At 36.1% G+C, this 25,206-nt stretch overlaps 1 protein-coding gene across 1 annotated transcript; it reads right to left on the bottom strand.

The window, feature by feature from the left end:
* Window positions 1-105: 105 nt before the first annotated feature.
* On the bottom strand, window positions 106-24,958 carry tmem145 (transmembrane protein 145). The gene is made up of 15 exons (XM_058746063.1): window positions 24,795-24,958; window positions 20,425-20,499; window positions 16,074-16,151; window positions 15,563-15,649; window positions 15,087-15,188; window positions 13,308-13,392; window positions 8,588-8,659; window positions 8,315-8,383; window positions 7,994-8,074; window positions 7,567-7,645; window positions 7,235-7,328; window positions 5,285-5,457; window positions 4,357-4,477; window positions 4,069-4,254; window positions 106-1,767 (listed from the first exon to the last, which is right to left on the bottom strand). The coding sequence occupies exons 1-15, from the start codon at window positions 24,888-24,890 to the stop codon at window positions 1,546-1,548; spliced, it is 1,620 nt and encodes a 539-aa protein (XP_058602046.1). The 5' UTR covers window positions 24,891-24,958; the 3' UTR covers window positions 106-1,545.
* Window positions 24,959-25,206: the final 248 nt, after the last annotated feature.

The following is a 25,206-nucleotide window of genomic DNA, read 5'->3' as shown; positions in this document are numbered from 1 at the left end:
GATGGAAAAATCATGGCAAAGCCTTTTAAAATCACCTTTTCTGATTGCTTCCAGTCAGAACAAGTTCAGTGTTTATTAAAGAATTGGCTAAAGGCCCAAGCACATCCATTAATACAATCAAACCACGGGAACCTAGATTTAATGATTCTTCAAGTATGGTTCTTCTCTTAAAAAAAAAAATCAAATATAAATATGTCATTATGTACATAACTTCTAGGATTATATGTAAAGCAGGTCAATTTCAGATGGAGATTATATAGGATATGTTGATATATAACATAAATACGACCCACAACTGGTTGTTTGTTAAATAAATTTAAAAACCAAAAAAAAACAGCAGTGATAAAGGACAAAACCTTCACATTTTACCTGTACATTTGTCTTTCACTATTGCATTATGGTTGCATTTTCACGGGTCTCTGATGGTAATGAAATAAGTGTTTCAAAACAGTAAAGTGCTCCATGCTGTCAATACAAAGTGTTTCTGTAGGAGTAGAGCTATATTTTCATCAGACACTCATGTAAACAAACCTTAAGATAACCCCAGCGGACTGAATGAATTTGCTTTCTGCTCACTGACAGAATAAAAGATCTCCATATCCGCTGAAGACCGCAGTGAGGGTTATTAAATGTACAAATGCGTAACGAAGTTTGCAGAAATTGAATCTGAACTCAGGACTGTTGAAAGAGTTTGAATTCCACACCCCCCTGCACAGAATTGACAAAACAGAAAGACTGAGATAAAGATGAACTAGTCATCATTCATCATCCGCTTGCGATAAATATTCTCTACATACTGTAACTATAAACAAGTGTGTACTGCATACAAAATCAAGACCCAAAATTACATTGAATATATCAGAATGTAGACAAAGCACAAACATGCATGGTTTACAAATACTGCCTAGTTGTTCCACAGTTAACTTGTCAATGCAGTTTAACATCAGTTTGCAAAGTCTCTAGCTGTACTCGCTTTTATTCAATGTGAATAAAAATATATAAACCCTAAATTATCTCAACTTTATAGACAAAATGCGTACATAAATTCTCAAAACATTAAAAAATGTAGAGAGGGAAATGAATACTTGGTTCTGTTGCATTAAAATGGCATGGAAATACAAATATTAGCGGCACCACTTGAAATGAATGAAGCATTAAAAAAATGTCAAGAGCTCACTGTACTGTTACTGTACACATCGCTATCCTACTGTCACATTAAGCTTGAAATATCTATACTCTAGATTCTCTGTTGTCTCCTGTCACTACTGCACTGCCTGTATATTATCTCTCTCCAGTGACTCTCGGTCATCTCACTGAAATATTTATTGCTTCTTATTTTTTAGGGGCTATGTGAGCAGGTTATGCCCCACTCTCTCTTGACGTTCTGCAGCTTGCGTTTCTCTTTACAAATTCAAAGATATGGATGTTTGGTAACTTTTTTGAAAATGGCTTTGCTTTTTCACGCTTGCCTTAACCTAATCTATTGAAATATTGAACTCTTTTCCACCTCATAGATGTTTGAAAGTAGTTTCCGCATGGCCCACTCTAGGCATTGGAGCCCATCCCCGTGGCCCCTTGCATACTAAAATACTCGGTGAAGTGGGACGTTAATCTAGGAGGAGGGGGAGAGTGTGCGGAGCTGCGTGGGGGTATGGGAGGAGGAAGAGGGGAGAATGTAGACGACAGGTCCGCCGTTGTGGTGATGATCTTGTGCTCACTGTTCCTTGGTACTTCCTGTCCCTTCCGAGCCACTGTCTCATCTATCGTCTTCACAGGGTCCTCAATAGGGAAACATTATGTGGACTACATGAAATAACACTATATGAAAGTACACTCTTAAACAAACTGTTCACCCAAAAATGAACATTTGCTGAATTTACTCACTCTCAGAAATCCAGTTTGTTTCTTCATCATAACTGATTTGGAGAAATGTAGCATCACTTGCTCACCAATGAATCCTCTGCAGTGAATGGGTGCCGTCAAAATAAGAGTCCAAACAGCTGGTAAAATCATCACAAACTCAAGTCCAACAGTTAAAGGGGTGGTTTATTGCAATTTCACTTTTTTAAGGTTAGTTAGTGTGTAATGTTGCTGTTTGAGCATAAACAATATCTCCAAAGTTGCAGCGCTGAAAGTTCAATGCAAACAGAGATATCGTCTTTTAAAATTCTGAAAGTTTAATGCCTACAAAAACGGCTGGTAAGGGACTACAACGAACTACTTCCCGGGTCTGATACGTCACTGACCCAGATAAACCCCGCCCTCGGGAACATGTAAGGAAGGGGGCGAGGCCATGCTGTGCTGCTTTAGAGAAGAGGAAGAGAAAACTAGGGGTGCACGTAAAAATCTATTCATATATGAATCGCGATTCTGTCTTCTAACGATTCTAATGGATTCACAAGTTTCAAAATCATGTTCTAAAACAGCCGTTCTTAATACTGTTCCTCGCGTCGCCCTGCTCTGCATCTCTCTCTCTCATTCAGATTGTCAGATCAGCTCCAACAAACTGTTCCAATTATACATTTTCACATAGCAATGAGAAGCGTTATACATGGATGCGTGTGCGGTTGCGGTACTGTATTAAAGCTTTAATCAGAATAAAACCGTATATTAAAAACTAACATAAGCAGTAGCATAATAACAGCGTATCTAAAAGTATGAGACAACAAACAAACAAACAAACAAACATACCATTAAGGGCCGTGCTTGCACAGGTTCTGCGCGATCCTCTTCACTAATATCCTCTGCGTCTCAATCGGGCTCAAATTGATAAGCAATATAGACGAAGCCATTGTTTACAATACAACCGGAGCACATGCCGCTGAGCTGAGGCGGTTTAGTGAATCACAACACACTGAGCCAAAATAACACTTCACTTCACCTCCAGTGAAAAAGACCATCCCCTGGTATCCTTTCACATCAAAATCCACAAACATTCTCTATTTGTTTAGTTTTGGACAGTTTTCACTTGTAAATGGTACTTGATCTGTGCATTTTTCTCTCTTGATTCAGATGAGACAACAATGTTATGGATTAGAGCATTTTGGCCAATTTTGGTATTTTAGTCAGAAGCAGTGGTTTGAAATTAAAAATGTCCTAAAGATTGGTTTGTTTATTACAAAAATGCAGCTTTCCACTTAACAAGACATTAATCGATGGACTGGAGTTTACTGGATTACTTATGGATTATTGTGGTGTTTTTATCATCTTCGTGAACTCTCATTCTGACAGCACCCATTTACTGCAGAGGATCCAGTGGTGAGCAAGTGATGTAATGTAAATTTTGAATTTGTACATTTCTTCAAATCCATTCCAATGAAGCAATAAACTCATCCAAATTTTCATTTTTGGGTGAACTTTCCCTTAAAAATAAAGGCTCTTTATTGGCATCTATGTTTCACGAAGAACCTTTAACATCCATGGAACCTTTCCATTGCACAGGCTTTTTAAAGTGGAAAAAGTTTTAGATTTCTTTTAAATGTTCAACACAATCAGGAAAATGGTTCTTTTAACCAAAAATATGACAACAAAACCAGTCTTAAGTGTCAATTTTTCAAAATTGAGATGTATACATCATATGAAAGCTGAATAAAGCGTTCTATTGATGTATGGTTTGTTAGCATTGGACAATATTTGGCTGAGATGCAACTATTTGAAAATCTGTAATCTGAGGGTGAAAAAAAAAATCTAAATATTGAGAAAAACGCTTTTAAAGTTGTCCAAATGAAGTTCTTAGCAATGCATATTACTAATCAAAAATTAAGTTTTGATACATTTACGGTAAGAAATTTACAAAATATCTTCATGGAACATGATCTTTACTTAATATCCTAATGATTTTTGGCATAAAAGAAAAATGGATAATTTTGACCCATACAATATATTTTTGGCTATTGCTACAAATATACCCCAGCGACTTAAGACTGGTTTTGTGGTCCAGGGTCACAAATGGTTCTTCAATGGAACCTTTATTCAAAAAGCTGCCCAGCTTAATTATATTATCATCAAAATAAGTTCACTTATATTCAGATCAGTTTTTTCATTCCCATTACAACATCTAACACTCACCGAGTGGATGGAGAAGAGCTCTGTGAAGTTTGGCTGAGAGTCTCCCAGGAAGGAGCTATTCCCATAGGCATGATGAGGGAAGCTTTCCGTTCCCATGCCTTTAGGACTGGAGAGAAGGATTCCTATCTGTGACGTCCGCACATGGTATGGAAAGTTCTTATTGGCTGCTGACGGACGTGTGATGGCCTACAATGACAGGATTAGTCATACAGGGTGTTTTATCATAATATTAGGCTAAATAAATGAAGTAACAATAAACAACATTGAACAAACAAAATAAAATCATACCAGGAAGACGACATGGGCATAGAGATGGATGCCGAGTTGGATGCCGTTCACAATCTTTTCCCTGGCCCAGCGAGAGATGCCAAAGTTGGCAATCAGAGCCATGACTGGCACAGCAAAAAACCTATGGGTGAAAAAGTAATGGATGAAAAGAGGAAGATAAGCTTTATACTGTCAATCTTCTTTACAGATTTACAAAGGCTGTGGAGAGCTTTGAGTCACAGTAGAGACAAACAGTTTCAGTCTAGTCTCATAAAAAGACTTATGTGAAAAGTTAAGTTTAAAAATTGTTTTACTTTGAGTTCACATTTCCAATGATTCAAACCCATGCCTTTGATATTAGGAGTGTCACTCTCAGACACTTTACGTGAGATGTTGAACAAAAGTTTTAACCTGGAAAAGTTCTTGCCAAAGCTAAATATTGTACTTTTAATACATTTGACTATTTTGTATGATGAAAACATATTGTACACTAAGTGGTGTTTACGGCACTATTAAAGTAGCGTCACATCTTTTGTTTCCATATTGTGACATATCCAAGTGAAACCGATTTTTCGAATTAATTTTATTCTTTGGTTGTCGTTTCGATTATAAGTGAGAGATGGGGTTTAAGTATAAAATCTGGCAAACATCACAGAAAGACGGACTTGACAACATTTTGAATTAAAAAGTACCAAAAAAGAAATGAATGAATAAACTTAAACATGCACAGATTAGTCAGTAAAATAAATATCACACATTTGAATGCTGAATGAAATGGGAGTAAAAGTGTTGATGTTGCATGTGAAAACAGTTACTGTTTCAAATAAGTAGGTTTGTACCAATTTATGTCCCCTCTTGCACATTCATGTTTTCTCATTAAACGAATTAAAGCAACGGAAAGATATTATAATAATATAAGCTTCTGGTTTTGTATTACAGCAAAACTCACCACAGAGTGTACGCAGTGAAGAAGGGGATGTAGAAAGGTTGTTTTTCAGGGTAGTGTTTGAGGGACACTAGCACAGCGTAGCAGAACCATACGTAGGCAAGCAGCTGCAGACCCATTAGACCGTACCCTGCAGGGCTGTCATAAGCATACAGCACCTCGCCTGGATCAAAGAACTACAAACACACACGCAGTGGGAGTGGGAACAGGGAAATCACCGCCCTTGGCAACTCATCTCTATGACTGATGGTTTTAAACCCGACCATGGCACAATCTGTTAGGCTGCATAAGTGGAAACTGGCGGAACATTCCTTAAATCCAAACATCTAAAGCTGCATTAGAGCAAAGGGTGACATTGACACAAGATGCAACAGGAGCTCTTCAATGATACTGCAAGAGCTTATCTGGGTCATTCTTTCTACCTGTCTTTCTCTCTCTCTATCTATCTGTCTATCTGCCGGGTTCCATTACAGCACACTACAGCAGCATGACATGCTCATGCAGAGTAACTTCATCTCGCAGCCTTACATTATGTATAGAGTGGAGTAGCTCTCGGGTGCAGCATGAGAAACTGCAGCTGATAGTGCTCAAAGATGATGAGTCCTCAGACTTTTTATGCATTAGGTAATATGGAAATGAATAGACATTTGAAGACATTTCTGGTATGGAATGATCATTTTTCTGTGGTTATCTATGAGCCTTTATGTGGTGGTTATCTGTGGTATATTATTTGCCTGCATCCATAATTTCAACTGAAGTAATTGTTGCAAATTATATTCAAAATATTTCTGAAAACTAAATTACACCATAACAGTCATTTTTTTTTTACACATTTTATTTAGTAAAACTTTACTTAAAGCCTTTATGCACAGTGGACGATGGAGCTCAACGTACTGCAACTTCAGAAAGCACCAGCAAATCAAGAAAACATCTCCATCAATTTGACAGCAGGTGCTGCAAATGCTCACAACACAACCAAATAAAGAATTTGTAAAATTGACGAAATTGTTTTCTTAATTTGCAGGTGTTCTTTCTATTTGTAGCGCGTTGAGCTCTCTCGGCCACCGTATTTATGTATAATACATGATAAAGGGTTAATTATGGGTACAATGCATTATAATTATACATAATGTGCATTGTAATATATGATATCTTGTCGTAAATAATTATTAACCGAATTTAAAATGCATAATGTAACAATGAATTGATGAAGTGTTATAATGTATTACCGGTTTATATTACATTTATTCATAAGATTGTACAATGCATTATATGGTGCATTACAAGGCAATGCATTAAAACTACATTTATAATGCATTATACATAAAAGCTTTAAGTAAAGTGTTACCTTTTATTTCAATAAATGAACAAAATGATAAATTATTTGTGTTAATTAAATTTACAGTGTATATTGCCCACAAAATCATCAGAAATACACAAAGTTTAGGGTCGGTAAGATTTTAAAATATTTCTTGAATTGTTTTACGCTATTTTAATTTATTTTAAAAAAAAATCAAGTAAAACATTTTTTATTATTACAACTGTTTTCCATTTTAATTAATTTAAAAAGTGATTTATTCCTGTGATGGCAAAGCTGAATTTTTAGCAGTCATTACTACAGTCACGTGATCCTTCTGAAATCATTCTAATATGCTGATTTAGTGCTCAAGAAACATTTCTTATTTTTACCAATGATGAAAACAGTTGTGCTGCTTATTTTATTTTTTTGAAAACTGTGATTTCTTTTTTTTTCAGGATTCTTTGATAAATATAAAGTAAACAAAAAAACAAAACAGCATTTATTTGAAATAGAAACTGAAAATTTATACAATTATTTTAAAAAAGTAAAAAAAAAAAAAAAACCTTATTGACCTCAGACTCTTGAACAGTAGTGAATGTTATGAATATTCAGCTTATTGTCAGCCTAAAAGAAAAAGGTTAATCAGATCTTACCTCTGCTTCGTATATGAAGAGGATGATGTACGTGATGGTGTATACTGTCATATAAATGGATAGTTTTACAGAGCCACTGTGACTTATTCTTGCCCTGGAAATCAAAAAAAGAGAGAAACATTATCACTACGTCGTGTTCTTTGAAAACATTGGTCAAAAGACATGTAGGATCACCTGCATACCCAAAGAACATCAGCACAAAAAGTAAGCTCATTCTTGAATTCAGCACATACTCGAATTTGGATACAGATTTGTCTTGACATCTGGGTCACATTAGCATGATTAGCCTTGTAAGTCATTACCCACATTGTGTGAGAAGTAAGGCCTCCTACCTGGTGACTGTGAATCCCTTCCCCAGGAGAATCAGCATGAGCAAGAAAATCAGGAAGCTCACAGAAAAGAATAATTTCCCTGGTGAGAGGAAGAGAGCCGCAGAGAGTTACACAGGTGACCACAAGTAGGTTACCAATCAGGTCAGCATTTAAGAATGAATCCAGTCACAAGCACACAAATGTGTGACCCTAAAGCCAAGTACGTTTAGATACTGCATTGTAATACTGTTTAGCACAATATTATAATACAATATTTGTGGTTTCAAGAAATATTTTTTACAAAACCCTTTTCCTTAAAATAGGGGAAGATGTGTACATTTTTTGTAAAATAACAAAAAATAACCCTTCAGAATGATATAAGACCACCCAATCAGGGTTTATTTTCCAATAATGAGTATCTGACTAATTCATAAAGTGTTTTTCTTACCTAATATCTTGAGGCTGCCATTCCCAACACCATCTCTGGCATAAAGGCCCCAGTAAATGCAAAAGAAAAGCAGACTTAAGACTGAAAGAAAGGAATCAGAAAGTAAAGGATGCCAGAGATAAGAGAGAAGAGAGAGATAAGTCACAGTAGCAGCCGTGAGAGCACAGAGGAAGAAGTTGAATGTGGGGAGGAGATAAGGATGAAAGAAAGGAGGGATGACAGAAGAGATATTGTTATGCATCCAGCGTCGCAAAGTCTAGTGTCATAAAAATGTGTGTGCTTGTGTTTATCTATATGAGTGTGTGCAGTGGCCTTTCTCACCCTCCACTCCAGCCGCAGTCATAAACATCTTATAGGTCGTATGGAGCAGCTGTCTTCCCTTTAAATTATCTTAAAGAATTACACAAAAGAAAAAAGATTGAGGAGAAATTAATAACTAATGCAGATAGACTCATAATTTCTGTAGGTCTGTTTATCTGGAGGAGATGGCTAAAAATATCTTTTAATTTAACACTGAATAATAAGACTTGCAAATTATGCCACATAGACCAACACATCTAAGGTCTTTTATACCTCCAGGACATAGAAACTCACAAGCAAAATAACAAGACAGTATAAACACAGTGGCGAATATAACCAAAAACGTGATGTCTGTCTCCAGGATGCCTGAAACACACAAACAGAACAAAACAAGAACAGAATTCAGTCACGATATAAGCATGATAAATGTCTTGAAAAATTGTTCACCCAAAAATTCTCATCATTTACTCACTCTCGTTCCAAACCCATGCTGTGTACACCTTTCTAAGAATGTGAAATTTAGCAGAATGTTCAGTTCTTTTCTACTACATTTCCATTACAGTAAATGGTAACCAGGGGACAAAATATATATTTATATTTATATATATTTATTAGTAAGGTAGAGTGGGGGAAAATGCCCCCCCCCTTAAGGATTATGTCTTTTTTTCCCCCGGTGAAACAAAAGTTAAATGTGTCCGAAAAAGTTGTAAACTATAAACTTGGTTTATAAATTATAAACCAAGTATGAAAAATGTCTGGAGTTTTTAAGTTATTCGATTTTTAAATTGTACCAAAGGGGGTGTTTCACCCCCACCAATGGGGCAAAAATGACCCCATGGGTGGGGTAAAATGCCCCCCAGTCTGACAAAGCAATTTGCTTTAAACATTTACAGCAAAATCAGAGTACAGGCAGTTTTAGCTTAAAATTTAAAAGAATATAATCAATAATTATGAATTACAAAATTATAATAGCCTATTTAAAACATTTTGTTAGCTGATGCTAACTGGCTATAGATAATTAGCTACCTGATACTAATTTGAAGTAATTTTTAAATATAAAATCCAAATATTTTTATTCAGCCAACTATTTAGAATACATTTGATGGAAAAACAAAGGATTTGATGTTCAGAACAGAATAACTACAGTATTTAGTTTTATCCCACCAGGTGTTGGGGGGTTTTACCCCATTGACTATGTTTGAGACAAAAATTATGTAATTCTGAGAATATAGGCTAATTATATTTTTCTTAAATAACACATACTCCCTATCTACAGGCCCTACTGTTGTCATATCATATATAACTGTGATGTTTTACAAAACTACAAGCTTTAAAACGCTTTTTTTTTTTTTTACTGTTGAAAATTTGATCATTTACTGTGAAATCCGTTTTCTTTCCGGTACGTCACCAGTGTAAGCTTCATGGTGAAACCTTCTACATCACTCTTGCCGACGTAATCCATAGTTAGAATAAAAATGTATCTTGATTTTATCTTGTGATTATTTTGGGAAAAATAGTAGGGGGGGGCATTTTCCCCCAATCTACCCTATTATTATTTAACTCACATATTAAATAGAATAGCGAACATGCCAAAATTATTAGTAGAACTAAAAAGACAAATCAATTTCTTTCTTTCCATTTTGTTTACATTAAATATGGCACATAAAGACAATAACATGGCAGATTTGCTGTCAAAGATGTCAAAAGTTATTGGTCTTGATCATGATATGCCAAAGGAGCATTCACATATGAGATTTGAGAGCTGTGATGGAGTGGAATATTGGAATATTTTTAGTCAGCAATGAAGCTCTTATCTTTTTCTTACCCAAACTGTTGTATAACTTCAAAAGATTTGAGGTGCATCCTAGGGCTGGGTTTTGACACAAATTTCACGATTCGATTCTCATTCACAAACTTGCGATTTGATATCGATTATTTTGGATATATATCAGGTACAGTACATGCCAAATTTTCTCGAGGAGAGAAAATCTCTCAACTAATGCTGTAAAATATACACGAGAGCCAGTTGGTACTACATTAACATAATATTGAAGGTTAAAATTGACTGATTTTTAAAAAATTACACGTAATGAAGTTTTTTAAATAATAAAGTTACAATTACATAATATTTCTACTTTAATTCTTTTTTTTTTCTTTTTTTTAAAAATATTAACATAATGGCTGTCATAAAAACTTGATGGATTTATTCAAACAAATTAAACATTGAAGAACAGTAAAAAATTATAATGAATATTATATTATGTGGTGCATATATTTAGCAAAATGCTCCTCTCAACAGTTTATTTTTCTATCTCACTAATGAGTTTATGATCATCGAATATGTTTTTCTGAGGTAAACATGAGTGTTTATTTACAACCCGTTATATTGACGTCTTTGCGCGGCTGAAACACAGATTGAGCGATTACATGAGACAAGATACGGATTGTAAAGTTGTACTCTTTCTTTTAACTTACCTTCGGGTGTTTATTCATGTTTATTTCGTGCTGAAACTGGTATTAATGTGGAGGAGTTGATCGGTTCACCTGCGCTACGCGCTGCTGCGTGTGTTGAACTGAGACGCTACAGCGATCTGTCACTCCACATAAAACAGCGCCAAAATGGCATTTATTGTTTGAATACTGCAATACAATGCACAGAATTGGAAATATGAGACTTTGTTTCATATTAAAAGTACCAAAGCACAATGCTTATTACGATATATTGGATGGGAAGTGCCTTTTAACGTTCCGCCCATTAACTGAAAACAGGCTAGACTAATTGATTCTTGGGATTTAAAAATAAGAATCGATTAATATCGAGATATCGATATTTTTTACCCAGCCCTAGTGCATCCCAATTTGCAAACTTATGCACTATTCTATACCATTTTGTAATATAAATAGAGTGAGTAGTGAACTTTTAAATAGCTGGATGATGCACTTAAATAACCAAAAAAACAAAGCATGGAATTCTGGACTCTCATGCACTCAACAAAACAACCTTAAACAATTTACACACTACACAGTTGAGAATGCATACGTATATAGTGTATAAGTGCATAGTTTACAGTGTACAGTATTTGGTAAACAACTTTATAGATGAATATACTGCAAAATTGGTATAGACTACTTGTAAGATGTTTCCTTTTTTTGTCATTTTGGAGCTTGAAAACCCCGGGCCCTGGTCACCATTCACTTTCATTTTAGATGGTAAATTATACAGATTCGAAAAACATTAAGGCTGAAAAAAAAAAAAAATGTATCATGGTTTTCACAATAATATTAAAGGGGTGGTTTACTGCGTTTTTTCTTTGCTTGATTGCGTTTATGGGGTGCAATATAACATGTCTTCGTGTTTCGTTTGTTAAAAAACGCCTTATTTTTATATATTTCACCTTTATTGTAAGCCGCTTTCTCTTCTATCATTTGAACGACCGGTTGACTTCCTGATTCTCTGAAACCACTCCCTCAGAAACAGGCGATGGGCTCAGATTGGTTAGTTGGGCCGGTGTGTTGTGATTGGCTAAACTGCGTACTGCACATTGTCCGGAAACTTCACGCCCATTCCCTTCACGGGCGACAGCTGCATGTGCTGCGGTCAAATGTAAATAATGGTGTCAATATTGCCGTATCAGTTTGAGCCAGAATCAGACCCAGAAAGCGGTAATGAAGAGAGTCGAGCACAACTTCCGCAAGCACGGCTCTTACAAACGTTTCTGAATGGAAGTTTGCTGTTGTGATTACATTTAATTTTTTGAAGTTTGTACACGTTTGTCTTATGCACACAAAATAGCATCGAACTAACTGGCTACTATAACCAAACAGCGTTGGCTTGTGTTTACAGTCTTGATCAAATCGAAAAATTACGTCATAAAGTATACATGGAAAATACATTTACAAAATTAGTACATAATTACAAATTCGGGTCCAAAATGTTTGTACGCGTTTGTCATAGACACACGAAATAGCATTTAACTAACTGGCTACTAAAGCCAGCCTTGGCATTTGTTTACGTCCTTGATAAAACTAAAACATTAAGTCTGAAATTATACATGCAAATACATTTAAAATGATTAAATCTTACTTACAGGTTGTGGCCCAACAACTGCTGCCTCTGGTTTTAAAGTTGGAACTGCTCCATGTTTTAGTAATAGTTTCTGTGTGAATCCGGCATTGAACTCTGAACTTTCTTGATTCTGGAAGCTGTCTTCCGTAAAATGTGCAGCACAGAGAGCTAAATTAGGATTGTAATTGTCAGGAACATAATCAAACATAAATTTTAACCATTGTTGACGAACTACAGCATCCGTAGGAAGCCCGAACACAGAAGACCTGACAGCTGGGTGAAAATAACACCGTTTCGACGGCATGGCTACAACTCTCCACTATAACTCTTCCTCTTCGACAAAGCCGCAGAACATGGCCTTGCCCCCTCTTTGGCATGTTCCGGAGGGAGGGGTTTGATGCAAATTTATGGGTTTTTTACGTATGCAACCCGGGAAGTATCTCGTTGTAGTCCCATATGAGTCGTTTTTGTAGGCATTAAACTTCCTGATTTTTAAAAGACGATATCTCCGCTTACGTTGAACTTTCAGCGCAGCAACTTTGCAGATACTGTTCATGCACCAACAGCAACATTACACACTATTTAAAATGAAAAAAGTGAAATCGCAGTAAACCACCCCTTTAAGCAGTTTATTTAACAGTGATAATAATAAGAAATGTGTGAGCACCTAATCAGCATATTAGAAACTACTATCAAAAGAATAAATTACATTTTAAAACATATTAAACAGTTATTTTAAATTGCAATAATATTTCACAATATTACAGTTTTTACTGTATTTTATTTAAATAAACATATCCTTGGTGAGCATAAAAGACTTCTTTTAAAAACATTAAATTATTGTACTGACCACACATTTTTGAAGGGTAGTATATAAATAGTGTATACATTTTGCCATGCTTTCACGTAACACAAAATAAATTCCTCCCACTTTCAGTCATGTCTTACCAAATTCATCTGCAGAGAAATGCTGGGTCCAGAAGGACTGTCCATTGGTTAATGTCATTTCATATTCCAGCTGCAGCCCATCTCCCTGTGTTGCATGGTGAAAGAGAAAAAGAGGGAATTCAGAGGAGAGAAACGCAGGAGGTGTAAAACAGAGAGAGAGAGAAAAAGTGAGAAGGGAGCTTCAGAGACCATACAAACACAGAGTGCACAAACAGATCTTTGGGCTATAAAAGACTTCAAAGCAGCAGTTTCTAGCTGTTGAGAGGATTTTGGCCCGGCTTAATAAAAGAAAAACACTTTGATTTCACTTGGCAGGAAAAACCCTTTCCCTCTCCCGCACTCCAAAAAGGTGAGGTGCATGAAGCATGCCCTATCACCAAATCAATGTGGCCAGAGATGGAGAGGAAAGAGAGAGAGCGGGACAAAGGTATAGAGCTGGAGAGGGACAGAGAAAAGGCCGTTAGATACAAACAGAATGAGCATGAAAGGCTGAAGTGAGTAATCAAGTGACTGGAACAGAAGTTACAAGATACAGAGGTATAAGACTGGCTAATGAGAAAGGAAGTATGAGAGAGAGGAGAAGAGAAATTTGCAGCAGACGCAGAGAGGCTCCCTTAGGGACGGTGCTCAGAGACTGTGCTTTACTTCAGTCCAACAGGATTTAGCCCAGTGTCCATCAGTCTGCCTCCATCCATGAAACAACCCTTTACATTTTGCCCCCATTTATCTGGCTAAAACCCTTTCACATCGTGTACCTCTCCAACACTACATGTGCATCCCTTCAAGCAGCTACAACAAGAATCACTCACTGCCTCCTGAAGATGGCCCAATGCAGAACTGAGCCTCTTCATCTTTAAAAAAAAATCCCTTTAATAACATTACAATCAGGTCAAACGAACACTTGCTATGTTTCCTACATGCTACATATGCAAACTTCAGTGCATTTTGGATTGTACAGTAAAGACAGTCATAATAAAAGGAGGAAGCGGTCAAAAAAGCATATATTTTAGACGTATCATACAATTTAAGCAAATATTTTATTGTCATGGGACTATGTAAACTATTATCTATCTATCTATCTATATTTATATCTTCATCAGTTGCAATGTCAAAATGATCCGTTTCTGTATCTGTATTCATATAGAAATAAATATGGGTGAGGCTTCAACTGGAAGTGCATCAATATATAATGAAAAGCATATTTAGACTCTAATCCGTTTAGCAAATATGCCTTAATTCATAATATTATTATACTGTAACTGTTTAAGTGTTTTTTTTTTTTATATTTAGACTTAGATTACATTTTTAATTTTTGTTTAGGTTTTTCATATAATATTTACATATTTTTCATCAATTTTACATTTTCAAATCAATGAAAACACTTTATTAGATTTAGTCAACAAATACCAAAACACTGCTCAGTATGTTTAAAATATTACCATAAGCATTTTAAAATATAAAAACGATATAGTATGATAATGATATATGATATTTTCTCAGAAGCTCACAGTAAAAGGAGACAGCAACACGGGCAACCGTTTTGAATTTCACACAGCTCTCATTTTCATTCACAAGATACATCTTTAATCATATGCTTCACAGACTAACCATTATGTTGTTAGATATGTTCATTAAAAAATTTGTTTTACTCTTGTACTTCTGTATAATTCGGTACAATTAGTTATTCACTCTGTGGTCATTAATCATGCCTTTCTGAATACGGTAGTCTGCTTCAGGCACATTCCTAGTTCCTCATATATTTACTGTATCACCACTCACCCCACACTTGCTGAGCGCGATATACCACCATCTCTCTCTGACAGAACGAAAACTTCGACCTCCTACACAACTCAGCATCTCTTCATTACCTTCGCCTTCCACCTGACAGAGGCAGACACAAAGACATAAGATTGTAGCATTGTGCAGTTATTCATCACTGATTCAACAGAGAACAGTTAAAATTTATTGTTGATGTGTGTGATTTCGTTCCATCTTCTCTCCCAGTTTATTATGCAGAGACAGGAGTGAGCCATTAATCAAAATATGTAAATACAGTGGCATGTTTAATTACGTTTGTTTGATTTAGCTCAACCAATGGCAGACAGAGGATGTGTAAGGGAAACCAGTTTGAAAACAATTATTTTTGGCTGTGCCAATGGTGCAGAACAGCAATTTAACTGTTATTCTGTAACCATACTACTTCAAGCCAAAAGGACACAATCACACAGACTATATATTAACAGCTTTTTTCTTACCATACAGCCAGACCAGGTGTAGCGGGTGGTCAGGTTGATGACCTGGTTATTTTCAGGCCTCAATACTGACTCTTTTTGGTAGCAATCCTGTAGAGCACATAAACCCTCCATTAACAAACATGCTCTCCATGGGATTTCAAACACCCTGTAACAATAACAAGAGCTGAAGTACTAAGTAGCAGATTAGTACTAAAGGAGTGTGATGAAGAGCAGGGGCTTCCTACAAGCACTTTTTCATAGAGTCCCGCAATGCAGATTCTGCCATGGGTAGGGAGAAAATGTGATGGATTTAAATACGCACATGCACTGACACTTTTTGGAGACTGGATTTGGACTTTTAATCCACAGAACACCGCTGACATTTCTCCTTTAATCCTCACACTTTCTACTGACGCGGAACGCACGCATTCATGCTCGCGCTCTCTGTTTGTTCACACTCACACACGCAGTCTGTCAGTACACTCAATATTTTCACACACACAAACACAAAGTCTGACAGTGTGTGTCTCACCTTGTCCGGACTCTTGTACACAGCTGGCCACTGAGAGCTTTCATCAAAGTAGAGCAATATGTTCTGACAGCATCGGGACTTTCAGTGAAAAAAAGGCATAGAGGGAGGAAGAGAAAGACAGGATAGATGGATAGATAGATAGAGAGGGGGAGAGATTAATACTTGAACTGTCTATGCCATCTAGAAACTTAAAAGATATATTGGATATATAGAGAGAATGACTGACAGAGTAAGAAAAATGAAAGGCACAGTCTGACAACATAATTTAATGATCAAATTTTGTAGAATTTTGTTTTGTTTTGTTACACAAAAATTTGGTATTTGTAATGAAAACAACTAAACCAAATTAAGATTTTAGGTAAATATTATATTTATGTTGTGAAGGGATATTTATGTTGTGAGAGATGCACAATATTATAATTCTAGTCGAATCATTGTCAATTATTATGTTCACGTAATCATGTAATAGGCAATAATTGTTATATGCAATAATCATGTAATAGGCAATAATTGTTTTATATAGGGTAAACGTACCTATTAAGCTCACGTACCCATTAAGCACACTTCCATATTTGAGCTCAGATTATAAAAAGAAAAAATAATGTATTACCCTACTTGATGTCTTAACCAATTGATGTGTTTGTTACTATATACCTGTAATTTCAAGTCAATCAGATCATTGCACACTGAGATATGGGTCTCCATATGTTCACACTGTCTGGCGGCCATTTTGAAAGCTGTCTAAAAACTTTCCCCAAAAGAGGAGCCCCTTAAAAGTGCATTTTTTAAGATGTTTAGGCTTTTATTTGGGGTAAGTTTCACTACTTCCTGTAGAATTAAGAGATTAATGTTCAGACTTTTGCATATTATAACCTGGAACTTGTGGGAAATAATTACATTAGATCCAAAAGATAGTTTTAGCAACACAGCGCAGATGCTACAGAACACAGTTAGCTGACTAGCTGTATAAGATTGTGTGCTACGCTAACATATTACTTCACAGGCATTACTGACTTGTGTTTTACATCCGTAATATTATACATTGACAGTTTATTGCTGGTCTGTCGTTTTACAGTGCTGTAATTTTTAAAGATTTCATATTATTTTAAGGTGAGCTTAAAAGGTGCACTACTATGAAAATCACACAGCTTCAGTGTGACATCAGTAAGAAAAATAATAATTTTATAAATATTGTTAATAATAGTTGTTCATATTAAAATATGTATGAACTTAATACATAATCTAGATTATTTAATTTGCAAAATCATGTCATTTTAATAAATATTACATGAAATTTATCAAAAATTGTTGCTGCTCCAATTAAGCTCAATGTGCTCTCTTTAAGCTCTTCCACATTGAACGTCTATGGAAATACTTCATAAACAGACTTAAAATATTAACTGATGGTTGTCACTTTAAGTTAATCTTTATAAAATGGTTAATAACTTATTTTCACATCTTTAAGATGACAAAATATAGACGTAACTATAGTTTATGCCCAAAGATGAAAGAGGCATGTCATCTATTCAATGAAGGAACCATCAGAAACCTGTCGTATCTGTCCAAGAAAAAAGCGACTAAAGGCTGAAATACACTACACGGCTTTTAAAATTTGAACAGATTTTTAAAACACCAGTGTATGATGTGATCCTCAGTCGTTTAGTGTATGATGGCCAGTTTTCCTTTGTGACTTGTAATACACTAACCTTCAAGTCGTTCCAATCACAACAAACTCATCCAGAAACGTGAGCATTGTTGCTAGGAGACACGTGAAATGAAAAGAAAACGATATGTAATCTAAAATCTGCTGAAAATATCAAACATGTTTGTGCTAAAAAAAAAAATCGGAATTTGTGACCATCATACACTATCCGATTTTCTATGGATTCTGTCAACTCAAATCTGCAGACTGGCTCTGATCGTTGGCAACTACCATCAACTTCTTCAGACTGTAAATTGGTGGAAAATCGGGGCAAAAATCGTGTAGTGTATTCCAGCCTTAAGAGAATATAGATAAGTTGATATTCATTTAATAAGAGGCTTCATAATGAGGCTAGTTTCTGTGTTCATCCCCATGAATGAACTGTTTTATTGGTTTGTTTTATTTGATTTTTGAATGTTACTTAGCTGAACGTGGACTAGTATAGACGTTGCAATGTGCTTAAATGACACTTTGCTATGAATATAAAACTGATCGACGTGAATGCCTTGTTGCTTGATTTTAGTGTTCTGTTTTTTTTGTGATTGACTTTGTACCTTCAAAAAAAAAATGTCTCAATTATTCTTTAAAAAGGTTGTTTAAATAAACAAGGATTTCTAATAAAACATGATGTGAGCTTAAATGGGAACAGGGGTGTGCTTAAAGGTACAAAAATGTACCCATTAAGCACAGCCAGACTTTTTGAATTTAATGATATATATCTTAATTGAAATGCTTTTGTCATTTAAAGTAAAATTAACTAATCTTGTGTGAGATATTAATATTTTATTTTAACAACTTTTTGTACTGAAACCAATATCTTGTGCACTAAAAATGTCTCAGTGTAGGTTTTGGTGAGCTTAATAGGTACGTTTACCCTATATATATATAACACAAAAACTAAATATATTATAATTCTAGTCGAATCAATGTCAATTTTAATATAATTTTCATCTAATAGGCAATAATTGTTACAAATATTGTTAATAATAATAATATATATATACATGTACATGTGTATCTGTATATGTATATGTATATGTGTATATATATATATATATGTATATGTATATGTGTATATATATATATATATATATATATATATATATATACACACACACATATACACATACATACAGAGAGAGAGAGATAGCCTATTAGATGAAAATTCATAAATATCATAATGTGTGTGTGTGTGTAAAACACAAACTAAATATAGCTTTAAAGGGGTCATATGATGCGATTTCAAGTTTTCCTTTCTCTTCGGAGTGTTACAAGCGGTTTGTGCATAGATAAGATCCCTGAAGTTGCAAAGTCTCAAAACCAAAGAGATATTCTTTATAAAAGTTAAGACTCGTCCATGCCCTCCTAAAACGGCTAATTCAAACACGTCCCCACATGCCTACGTCACGGTGTGGGAAGATTTGCAAAACACCGGCCAAACTTGTACGCAAATAAAGAGGGTGGGACTTTTATTCTCGCTGCCGCCGGTGCCATGTCCTGGAGATGCTGTGTTTCGTTGTGAAAGCGAAACTACTTTGTTTGGGCTTCCAAAAGAGGACACAACTAGAAATCAGTGGTTAAGTTGTATTTACAACTCTGTTCCAGAACAGTTCAACCCAAATATTAGAGTGTGTGCAGCGCATTTTACAGAGGATAATTTCCTGAACCTGGGAGTAGCCTGCCAGCTATGCTCAAAGACTGTTTCTATAAAGTGGGGCAATTCCAACTTTGCAAGGACAGTCTGGTGCTTCTCACTCACAGCCTGTAAGTATGTTTTCATATTCAAAGAATTTGCCACTGACTATTCAAACGCGAGTTTTGAGCAGTGTAGAGTTGCGCTTGTTTGTAATTTCTCCGATCACAAATGCAGACATGGTAATGTTTACGCGGCGCAATGCAGCAAGTATAAGTCATTATAATCAATAATTATGTCCCCACTGGATGCAACAAATGCATTGTTTGTAATGGGTTTTACTGTTTTTGTCTCGTCGCGCTGGGACACGGCATCACAATACGGTAAGGGGTGTAACATTTCCGTCTCACGCTTGAGGTATTCGGCCAATCACAACGCACTGGATAGCTGGCTAATCAGAGCACGCCTCGCTTCTCAGAACGATGAGCTTTGTAAAAATCGGCGCGTTTCAGAAAGGCGGGGCATAGAGGAGCAACAATAATGTACAGTATGTGGAAAATAATGTGTTTTTTGAACCTTAAACCGCATAAACACATTGCATTACACCAAATACACTAAATAATGTTCTTTTTAGGAACATCATATGACCCCTTTAAATGCTTTTAAACTGAATCTAGGCATTATATTGTACAGTCTGACAAAAAGGATATTCATTTTGATATTTGCTAGAGATTACAATTATTATTAAATTAGTGTTTTTAAAGATTAACTGTAAAGAAGAATTAAATGACAGCAAAGGTAATCTAAATGTAAAAAAAAAATGAAATGAGCATGCATAATTAAATATCTTATATCGTATGGATCAATCAAATCAATCAATCCAACAGTAACTGGTGATACTTATAGGCCTAAATGTGCTACTGATGTATCATGCATCCATGTAAGTATTGAAGATTTAGTACAACATTAGTAATCTGCTCATGAGTAAAAATTCAAATACAGGTTTTTAAGTTTACCTTGGGGTATCGGAACCTGAAGTTCAGTCGGCCAAAATCAGTTAGGAAGCAAAATCTTGTGAGGAAAACCCAGTCCTGTGGAGAAGAGGGGAGGGAAACAAAAGGGAATCAAATAGTTATGTAGCGGCTGTGTCTGGATGGTAACCTTCATTCTGAGCGACATTCATGCGCTGTTTATTTGGAGTCCCGCAGAAACCGTACCCGCGCCAGCAGCAAACGCGAATCTCGTGAGACTTTCATAGAACGGCTTCACCATCCAGACATGACATCATTTAGCAGACAAAGCAGCTTACAGCACATTTATCAGAAGCACATTTCCCCTGGAGCTTGCTCAATGACACAACAGTGATGGACCACAGCCTACAGCAAGCTTCTGCTTCCAAGCCCTGAGCTTCACACCCCAAAAAAAGTCGTATCTACTGTAAATCTGATATAATGCAGTGATAACAATTTAAAAACTTCGTATCACATTATACTGTAACAGCTGAAGGGTTAATAAGTTCCTGCAGTGTTCAGGGCTGCAGTCTGGTCTCATCTCACACACTCTTTTGAACTTACGCTGACAGACACACACGCAGTCAGTGAAGTGTAAAATGGCACTAAGTGCGCTCCAGCTTTCAGCCCCTTGTCCATATTAACTTCTCCCTTCAGTGTCTTCTGTTGGTGGTTTCCATAACAACAGGTTTCCTTGACAATACAGACACCAGCCTTAAGACTCTCTGACCCAGAACTGAGCCCAAATAACTGCGTCACATGACCAAGCTTCTGAAAGACCACCTTGTCTCTCTAAAACAGAAGCACATGTAAAAGAGCACCTATGGTCAGTCAGCCAGTTAAAAAAAACACCCACTCAAAAAAAAAAAAAAAAAGCACTCACTGATACAAAAATCGAAGTACTATTGTCATGGCAACGGACACATAATGCACTTTGCAGCTACTATAGAAACCAGGAGAGGCCCGACTCTGTCTAAACACCCTAATATCACGAATGAATTTCCTCAAATCCCAGTTTTTACAACCAAAGGACTTCACAACATTGTTTCCGTCCTTGTTCACATTCCCATCTGTCACGTTTCCCATGTGATTGCACAGTCAGATCTACTTTTTGTCAGAAAAATTCTCTCATTCCCTTGCGGTGGTAAAAAATATTGAGGGTTCAGTACAAGTTAAGCTCAACTGAGAGAATTTGTACCATAATGTTGATTATTAGAATACAAAAAAAAAGACTCATCCCTCATTTTCTTTAAAAATCTGGGTAACACTTTATTTTATGGTGTCCTTGTTAAACGTTACATGTACTTACTATTATAAAAATTATGCATAATTACATGCTAAGTCAAATCCCTAAGCCTAACCCTAACCATATAGTAAGTACATGTAGTAAATTAATATAATTTACTACATAAATGTATAATTACACTGTAACAAGGACACCTTAAAATAAAGTGTAATCAAAATCTGAATTATACTGAGGCATTTAAAGTGGATGTGAATTGGGCTAATACAGAAAGTTTTGTTTTTTTTCTTTAAAAACTAGATGTGAAGAGTGTTTGATATTAGAGTAAAAAATGCTTACCAACCTTTTCTTTGGGATATAAAGTAATATACAATTTTACTACTACTATTGAGTTCACTCATGTGGATTTTTATGCAAAGAAAATGAAATCTTTTAGGTCATAAAAAGTTATTTTTATCAGTTCTTTATAGGCTGTGTTATACATTTATGCATAAATGTATTGTTCCTTAATTTTCCTTCATGTTCATTCAATGTGATGAAATAAGTGCTGCAATAACATTTTGCAGCACAGTAAGTCTCACTGTTTGCTTCAGACCAATATATTTTTTGCACTGTGTGTCTATCAAATAATAGCCAGTGGTTCTCATAAGGCTCAGTGCAATCAAATAACTCTCCCAACAGATATTAAAAAGGTTATTTTCTATGTAAAGTTATATCCATTTATTATTATGTAGCTATGACAATGTAATAGTATAATGAATGTAAAGATGATTTAAACAGTTTTACAGCTCTAGTAATACACAAGTACAACAGTTTAACACAACAATTAATGCAAGTGCTTTAATAAAAATAACTTACTTTTTTTAAATGACTTAAATGACATTTCATCTTTTAAAGTATTAAACTATCTTTTAAGTACAATACTATCTGGTATTGAAAGAGAAGATTGAGACGATTGTGCATTTGTTTACAAGGGTAAACTCAACCTCGTATAGCGGCTGGCTTCACAGCAGAACGTGTATGTTGTGGTGCAGAATGGGCCATAAAAAGTGTCACTATTAATCCCTGCCATCCGTCTTTTTCCCCCCACATATACTGCATTGTAATACAAAGTCATTGAATCAGCCAAAGGGAGGGTGAGAGACACGGCACACAGACACTACATTAATCAAGCATTATACCCAGATGCAGTATCCGGTCACTTCACCGAATCAGTGGTGGCCTCACCTCTCACTGTCTTTCCGGATCTCTGTCCGCTCGCTAAGCCTCATTAAGAATTAATTACCAATCAACTAGTCATGTCACCCCAGGCCCACTGGGCTTTTAAATGATTCATTACTTAAGTTACACAACGGAGCACCGCATAAATACACTCACATGCGCTGACACACATACACACTAACACACACAACACGTCAAGCTGAATGCCCATAGAAAGAGTCTTATATGCTTGTGGCAGTGTTAGTTACCCATAGGCGGTTACCTATACAACCCTCTGGCCACACTCGATTTACAGGAAGGAGTACAAACACACATACACACACACACACACACACACACACACACACACACACGCATACACATATACATGCATATAGTCAACTTAAATTAAAACTAAAATTGAAACCATAAAAAATATTTGTTACTTGCAATAAAATAAACGTTAACTGAAATAAAATAAAGTATTAAAAACTTTTTATTTGCAGCTAGTTCAGCAACATTTCTCATTTTCATTACGTTTAACTTGATGTACTACAATTACTAAACCTGAAATATAAATAAATACAAACCATATAGACATAAAAAAACAAAAACTACAAAAATCACAAAAAAGAAAATTGGGGGGCAAACGTGATTTCTACTGAGGGGGGCCCAAAAACCAGGTGCCCCTGCAAATGTTCAACAAATCATTACAAGTATTTAGCAAATTAGCTTTGGTTAAAGAGGCAAATGCTCTTTCGGTGTTTCACACAACCAAACACGCTGAACTTGACAAAACCTCCCAGTAATGTATAAAGTGTGTGCATGCATCCATGGCAGCGTAAAAGAACGACCTTGTAAGGAAATAAACAGAAGTGAGATTAATGGACTATTTAACCATCTCATACAGCGACCCAAAAGAGAGCAGAATCAGCACTTGGATACAAGCAGGAACAGGTTGTTGTTACCCACAGCAAACACAGGACAGGACTCATCTACAACTGCCAAATTTAAATGGAAGAGACAAACACATACTTAATCATAATTTAATCAATTAACTCACTGCATAAAAATCAGTGAAGAAAAAAAAAACTGTCTATGGAAGTCCTAAGAGTCATTTTAAGCAGTTCTTTAGCTGACTATGCTTTTTGAAAAGAAATAAATGTATTGTTCCCTCATTTCTTTGTATTTCCCCCATTTTTGTTCACTAAATCATTCTGATGAAATAAGTGCTGCAATAACTTTTTGCAGCAAAATCAGTCTCACTGTTTACTTCAGGCCAAAATTTACTTTGTGTCTATCAAATAGGCTAATAGCCCGCGTTTCCCATAAGGCACACTTCAATCAAAACACCCAACAGCTAGGCTATTGAAATGAAGAAAATGATGTATGCCAGATAAACTTCAACAGCAATATATGACTCAAATCTATCTATTTCCAAGTGATTTTTTTTTTTTTTTTTTTTGCACCGAGTTCATGTTTGAATTATGTCCGCGCACACTAACACACATCACACACTCTCGCACCTTTATAAGCACAGCTAAGCAACCTCAAATCTGTTTGGACACCAGCATGCGATAACTGCAATTCCACAATGCTGTAATGTCACCAGAAGAGCATCTTGGTCGACACACACCTGTAAAAGCGGATGGGAGGGTGTAAGTTAAATGTCGGCAATCCGCTGTTTAAAATGTGTTTTTCGTGTCTGGAGGACGAATTACGCTTTCATCGGCTCAATAGCGGCGAGTGTAATGATCTTGGCAAAGCATATTAAAGCATCAGGCTTCCAGATGCGCGCGAACGCGGAGGCGTGAATACACACTTGCCATAAGAGCCCATTAATAACAGCCACCAGGAGATGCGCAGCAAGAACGCCGGAGAACTCCGAACCATTACCAGCACAACAGCAATAAAACGTAAACATTATACTCACCTCTTTTGTGTTCACGATACCTCTGACGTATTTCCCCAAAACCGAGCCGACACATAAAATACTGGACACCACGGCGAGTTCTAATACTTTCTCCATCTTCACCTGTCCACCGTCGCGTTTCTGCGCTCTCCTCCCGATGCTGTGTGTGTGTGTGTGTGTGTGTGTGAGTGAGAGAGAGAGAGAGAGAGAGAGAGAGAGAGAGAGAGAGAGCGCGAGATAGAGAGAGCTGGCGGATATCTGCCAGACGCGCGTCCCCGTTCTCCTCTTCAAACGCATGCATGCATCCCCAGAATTTTCGCCGGGAGCGCGCCTGGTATCGCACGCGCGCTGCTGATATTTTATTGCGACATAACATTACACAAAAAGGCACATTTCTATCGATTTAACCCCTTCCTTTACAGATTTAATTCTG

Source organism: Onychostoma macrolepis, chromosome 16, assembly GCF_012432095.1.
Source record: "Onychostoma macrolepis isolate SWU-2019 chromosome 16, ASM1243209v1, whole genome shotgun sequence".
NCBI classification, from domain to species: Eukaryota; Metazoa; Chordata; class Actinopteri; order Cypriniformes; family Cyprinidae; genus Onychostoma; species Onychostoma macrolepis.
This window is presented reverse-complemented; position numbering and strand designations above follow the sequence as displayed.

Coding starts and splice junctions, on each gene's coding strand:
- tmem145 (XM_058746063.1), bottom strand. CDS start 24,890: ATGGAGAAAGTATTAGAACTCGCCGTGGTGTCCAGTATTTTATGTGTC. Junction 20,500..24,794: donor GTATCGTGAACACAAAAGAG/GTGAGTATAATG, acceptor TCTTCTCCACAG/GACTGGGTTTTCCTCACAAG. Junction 8,075..8,314: donor GACTGCGGCTGGAGTGGAGG/GTGAGAAAGGCC, acceptor CCTTTCTTTCAG/TCTTAAGTCTGCTTTTCTTT.